General features: G+C 31.8%; 1 protein-coding gene across 1 annotated transcript; it reads right to left on the reverse strand.

Annotated features, from left to right (window-relative positions):
- Nucleotides 1-2,956: 2,956 nt before the first annotated feature.
- PIP1;5 (plasma membrane intrinsic protein 1;5) lies at nt 2,957-4,421 on the reverse strand. Its single transcript, XM_078959449.1, is given in 6 exon segments — nt 2,957-3,252; nt 3,380-3,520; nt 3,623-3,921; nt 4,018-4,180; nt 4,183-4,225; nt 4,227-4,421. Coding segments are annotated over 6 exon segments (861 nt in total). The 5' UTR covers nt 4,346-4,421; the 3' UTR covers nt 2,957-3,156.
- Nucleotides 4,422-6,100: the final 1,679 nt, after the last annotated feature.

Raw genomic sequence — 6,100 nt, forward strand, 5'->3', positions numbered from 1 at the left:
ACTTTAGAAATTACTTTTAACAATTATATAAGTAATTAAACTATTGAAAATTCCCGCAAACTTTAAATCTTTCAACAAACCAAAAGTATCTATATGTATATTAATTTATTAACATTTAAGCTCAATTTCAAGTATCTAGCAAATTACCAATACTCAAGTTTAGATTATACTTTCCTAATTTAGCATACCATGAACTATATGCTTTATCTTGAACATTTAATGTTAGAAAACATGTTTTCATAACTTATTTTCATCTTTATCGTCAAGATTTATACTCATATTCTTTTTGCTATGTGTTTTATATCATCCTAACTACATTTTGAAATCAAGAATCAATCAATTTGATGTGTTTAGTCCCGACTTACATAGACTTAAATATAGGATCTTGGCTTGTTGGGTATCGAAATTATCAAAACTTAAAAACATGCTATTTTCAAAATGGCATACAAATGTCGTTTTTTCATTATCTCATTTATTGTTGACTACACATTCAACTATTATAACACATTTATCCTCAAACATAGGATGTCGGGTATCAAAATTATCAATAAAAAACTAACATGTCATAATAACATAACTTTTCATTTTAACTCCAATGTCTTTTTGCATTACTACACACACATTATTCTTCACTTCAGCTCGTACATTTCCATTTTTCATTAACTTCACATTATATGAAACACAAATTCACTTGTTGTCTTATACAAGATTAACAAAACACATATGCTAAATGTTAACCAAACTTCTAGGATGTTGCTCCTAAAAAGCCTTTTGACTTATATACTCGTTTATTTTTCCTCGTGGCACCTATGCGGGAAGCTTTAAAAACCCATTCAACTTTTATATCTAATTATTCCAACTACCTATTTTAAAGATTAATTATTCATTCTAATATGTATCACTGAGGAAATATGTATCCCAATTTTTTTAAAAATGGGCACATTTAGTGATGTTAAATTGAAGTTCGTGGCAACTTGCTGGAGATGCCACATGGCAACTTGCTGGAGATGCCACATGGCGGTGTGTCACTAAATATAATGTCGATCCTCTAGTTTGATTAATTACTATTATTGTCTAGTTTGATTGATTATAATTTATTGTTTGATTGATCAATCAATTTCTTTATTTGGCTGTTAGTACAAGCTCACGTGCGTATGTTGGTGAAAAAGTGAATTTCCTATAGTGAAAAGTGGAACCGGGAATCTTGTAAAACCCCAACAAGAATTCATCTAAAAACATCATCTTCTTCCTTCCATTGTCTTATAAGGATTAACAAACAACTCAGAAGAAAGAAATTAAACCCTTTGAGAGAATTAATTTACACACCTTTATTAAATCCATAACTATGATAACTTATCTATATGTATACTAATTTATTAACATTTCAATTTCAAGTATCTAGCAAATTACCAAAACTCAAATTTAGATCATACTTTCCTAATTTAGCATATCGTGAACTATATGCTTTATCTTGAACATTTATTGTTAGAAAACATGTTTTCACTACTCATTTCATATTTATCATCAAGATTTATACTCTATATATATATATATATATATATATATATATATATATATATATATATATATATATATATATATATATATATAACCCATGGTTCACATGTTACCTTTCAATTCTTCCATTAGAGTGAACTCAAGTTATAGAAATGTGACTTACACTTAATCCAAGTAGATGGTGAAATTTTTTGCCTTTTTCCTTTCAAATTACTTTGAATAACCTTCAATTTGAGCTCAAGAACTGTAAGCAACATTCTCCCTTGTTCTATGGAGCTTAGATAGAGTTTTGAGAATGTTTGAGAAGGTTATAGGACACCATGGACCGAATTAATCTTTCTAACAATTAATTTTTCATTGGTCAAGTTACACGAGCCGTATTTTCTATTCCTAGAAAAACATAGGCCGTGTTTTGCTCTAGACTTTACTATTTAAGCAACATATTTTTTTTCAACTTCAAACATTCATAACTTTCTCACACGAACTCATCTTAGGTTGATTCTTTTTGCTATGTGGTCTATATCATCCTAGCTATATTTTAAAATCAAGAATCAATCAATTTGATGCGTTTAATCCCGACTTACATAGACTCAAATATAGGATATTGGCTTATTGGGTATCGAAATTATCAAAAAACTACACATTCAACTATTATAACACATTTATCCTCAAACATAGGTATCAAAATTATCAAATTCAATAAAAAAAAAAAAAAAAAAAAAAAAAAAAAAAAAAAAAAACTAACATGTCATAATGACATAACTTTTCATTTTAGCTCCAAATGTCTTTTTGCATTATCTCAACTACACATTCAACTATTATAACACATTATTCTTCAGTTAAGCTCGTGCATTTCCATTTTTCATTAAGTTCACATTATTTGAAACACAAATTGACTTGTTCTCTTATACAAGATTAACAAAATAAATATGCTAAATGTTGTCTAAACTTCTAGGATGTTGCTCCTAAAAAGCCTTTTGACTTATATAGTTATTCAACTTACTTTTATATCCAATTATTCCAATTACCTCATTTTAAAGATTAATTATTCATTCTAATTCCATTTTGGGTATATAATAATACACCAAAAGGAATGTATAGGAAATATATAACCAATTAGTATATTTTTTCATAATGGATGGCAACATGCTGGAGATGCCACATGGTGGTGTGAGGGCTTTGTAATTTTTACACGCCGTGTCATTGAATAAATCTCTATAGTATCCTCTGGTTTGATTACATTAAATATAAAGTCGAATCCTTTCTCTGTTATCATAACGACAGTGTAAATCTCTATTATTGTCTGGTTTGATTGATTACTTTATATAATTTATTGTTTGATTGATCCATCAATTTCTTTATTTGGCTGTTAGTACAAGTTCACATGCGTTTGTTAGTGAAATAGTGAATTTCCTATAGTGAAAAGTGGAACCGAGAATCTCGTAAAACCCCAACAGGAATTCATCTAAAAACATGATCTTGATCTTCCTTACATTGTCTTACACAGAAGAAAGAAATTAAACCCATTGATTTGAGAGAATAATTTACACACATTTATTAAACCCACAATTGAATCAAGAACAACACAAACCATAATTATGAAGAAATAACCAAATCAAAAGAAAAAAAAAAAAGAATTTAAGATCTACTCTTGAAGGGAATTGCTCTGATAACTATCTGATGATACACAGCAGCAAGTGCAGCTCCGATAAAGGGTCCAACCCAAAAGATCCACTGCAAAGACATATCAACAAACAATCATAAATTAGCTAGTCTTGTAAAAATGTAATCTTGATGAATATTATCGAGTAAAAATCAAATCTTGATGAATAATTTGAACTTTAAAGGTGATTATACATACATGGTCATCCCAAGCATGGCCCTTGTTGTATATTATGGCAGCTCCAAGACTTCTTGCAGGGTTAATACCAGTTCCGGTGATGGGGATGGTGGCCAAATGAACCAAGAACACCGCAAACCCAATTGGAAGAGGAGCCAATATCTACAATAAACACATTCAAATTTAATTCAAGATAAAAATCTCAACTTTTTCTAAAGTGAATATCTGTAAATAATTCAATAGTCAATGGAGTGAGTTGCATACAGGGACATGGGAGTCTCTGGCGCTTCTTTTAGCATCAGTTGCTGAGAACACGGTGTAAACAAGCACGAAAGTGCCAACAATCTCAGCACCAAGACCATCACCCTTGGTGTAACCATGGGCGACGACATTAGCACCACCGCCTAACGTCGTGTACTGCGCATCACCCTGAAACCCTTTCACAACTCCGGCACCACAGATCGCTCCAAGACACTGCATCACCATGTAGAAAACTGCCCTGGTCAACGACAGTTTTCTTGCTAGTAGCAAACCGAATGTCACAGCTGGATTAATATGCCCTCCTGTTTGAAGATAAACGTATAGTTTTTAGATGATTTGAAGAAGAAGAAAGAAGATAAAATTAGGGTTCCGGTGGAAAGTGGAAAGTGGAAACATACCTGAGATACCGGCGGTGCAGTAGACAAGAGCGAAGATCATACCACCGAAAGCCCACGCGATTCCTTGAATACCCACTGTGCCACATTTCGTCGGAGATTTGACCACACCCATTACAGTCAACACCGAGATGTAGAGGAACAAGAAGGTGGCGATGAACTCTGCGATACCGGCTCTGTAAAACGACCATGACGACAACTCGCCTGGCTCGAAAAGCGGCGCCGGTGGTGGCTCCTTGTAGTCTTTATCGGTTTGAGCGGATGTTCCGATGGGTTGCCTCTCGGAAAACTTGTTGGCTCCGAGTCTCACATCTTCTTCCTTGCCCTCCATTGTTGTTTCTGGAAGCTTTTTCTTTTTAATTCTCTCTCTAGTGAGTGGTGATTTTGTGAGGAGTAGTGATAGGGGTTGTGTGGTTTTATAGTTGAAAAGTCAAGAGGATCAATGGGTATTTGTTAATTTAATAGTTTTGTTGATTTTGTGATTAATGATTGGTTAATTTGATAATGATAATGTAAGCTTCATGATGTGTAGTGGTTTAATTTAGTCTGTTTATTCCGGAAACAGCAGAGGTATGAAATATGTTGACAGATTCTGAGTTGTTTGTTTGTGTGTTGTGTTGTTATCTATTACAGAGTGTCATCAAATTATTGGTTGTCTTTTTAGTTTAATTGTTAATTATGCCACCCTTTTCATTTTATATTTAAAGTATTACTATTTTATGCACCAAAAAGATAACGTTTTGAAATTTTAGCTCTCAAAAGGAGGCTTAAACAGTATTAGAACTCAATAAATTATGATCTGGTGTGGGTCATTTTATCACCTTGTTCATAATTATTATGCCAATTTTTTATAATGAGGCATATTTAATGTTATCTTTCTTGGAAATGAATTCATATAATAAACATTTGATTTGGTAAAACAACATATATTTTTATTTGTCAAAATCAATATATTTTCATCTAATTAAAAAAAAAATTATACTATTGTTAATACATTAAAACTATATATTTTTCTGAAAGTCTAAAAAAAAATTATGCTATTGTTAATACATTAAAACTTATTAAAACTATTAAATAAATCAGTTATGTTGTTTTTTATGTGCGTTAAAAGTCTTTATCTTATATTTTATGGGGTTATGTTTCTTATCATGTGAAAACTGATAATAAGATTTGAAAAATAATATAACAAAAACACTCTGTTTGCTTTAAAATTCGTTAAGAAATAAAATTAAAATGACGTTTGATGAGAGCATTTAACCTAACCAGAAAAAATATAAAGCAAAGGCAACGAGTGGCTGAGGCCAATTAGCCGGTGGCCTTTCTGACCGTTGTGGAAAGCGACCGCCCACAAAATTCTGTCCAACAAGTAACAACGGCTCTTTATACAGTTTAAAATTACATTATTACCCTTGCCAGTTTCTTCTACATTCTTCCATCGAAATTCCTTTTTATTTTCTCCTTTTTAGGAGTACCATGGTGTCTAGGTATGCACAATGTGGCAATTCTTAGATGTACAAAACCCGCTTGGAAGTTTTATGGAAACTTTTAAATAGCTTTTCATTTTGAAATTATATTATAATCATTTAATATTGTAATGGAAATTATAACATGAATGCTAAACCTTACAACACTATTTAAGCATTAAAACAAGAGTAAATTACATTTTTATTTCTTGACGCTCGATTTTCATAACACTTTTGGTCTCACTATCTTGATTGTTGCAAGTTTTGTCCCTATTTCACACTAAATTAGCATGATTGGTCACTTACACTAATTCCCGCTAGTTTCTTATAGATTATGGTAGTTTTATCTTCTCATGTTGTGTCTTTATTTCTCTCTTCGTCCCTTTGTTTCTAGTTCAGTGGGATGATGAAGGAGTACAGACTCATCAAGAGGCAGATAATTTCCTTTCCATGGTCTATGAAGGAGTCCAAGTTTATCAAGAGGTTGAAAATTGCCAAGACATTACGAAGGAGGACACGTTGAATAAGACTAAAAGAGTTGAGAATTCCAAAGCCATTATCATGTATGACAAGCTTAGTGGATAAAAATAGTATGTTAATGAAGGTAAGTCACGAAGTGAGGG

The sequence above is a fragment of the Lactuca saligna genome, chromosome 6, assembly GCF_052625555.1.
Source record: "Lactuca saligna cultivar CGN05327 chromosome 6, ASM5262555v1, whole genome shotgun sequence".
Classification (NCBI taxonomy): domain Eukaryota; kingdom Viridiplantae; phylum Streptophyta; class Magnoliopsida; order Asterales; family Asteraceae; genus Lactuca; species Lactuca saligna.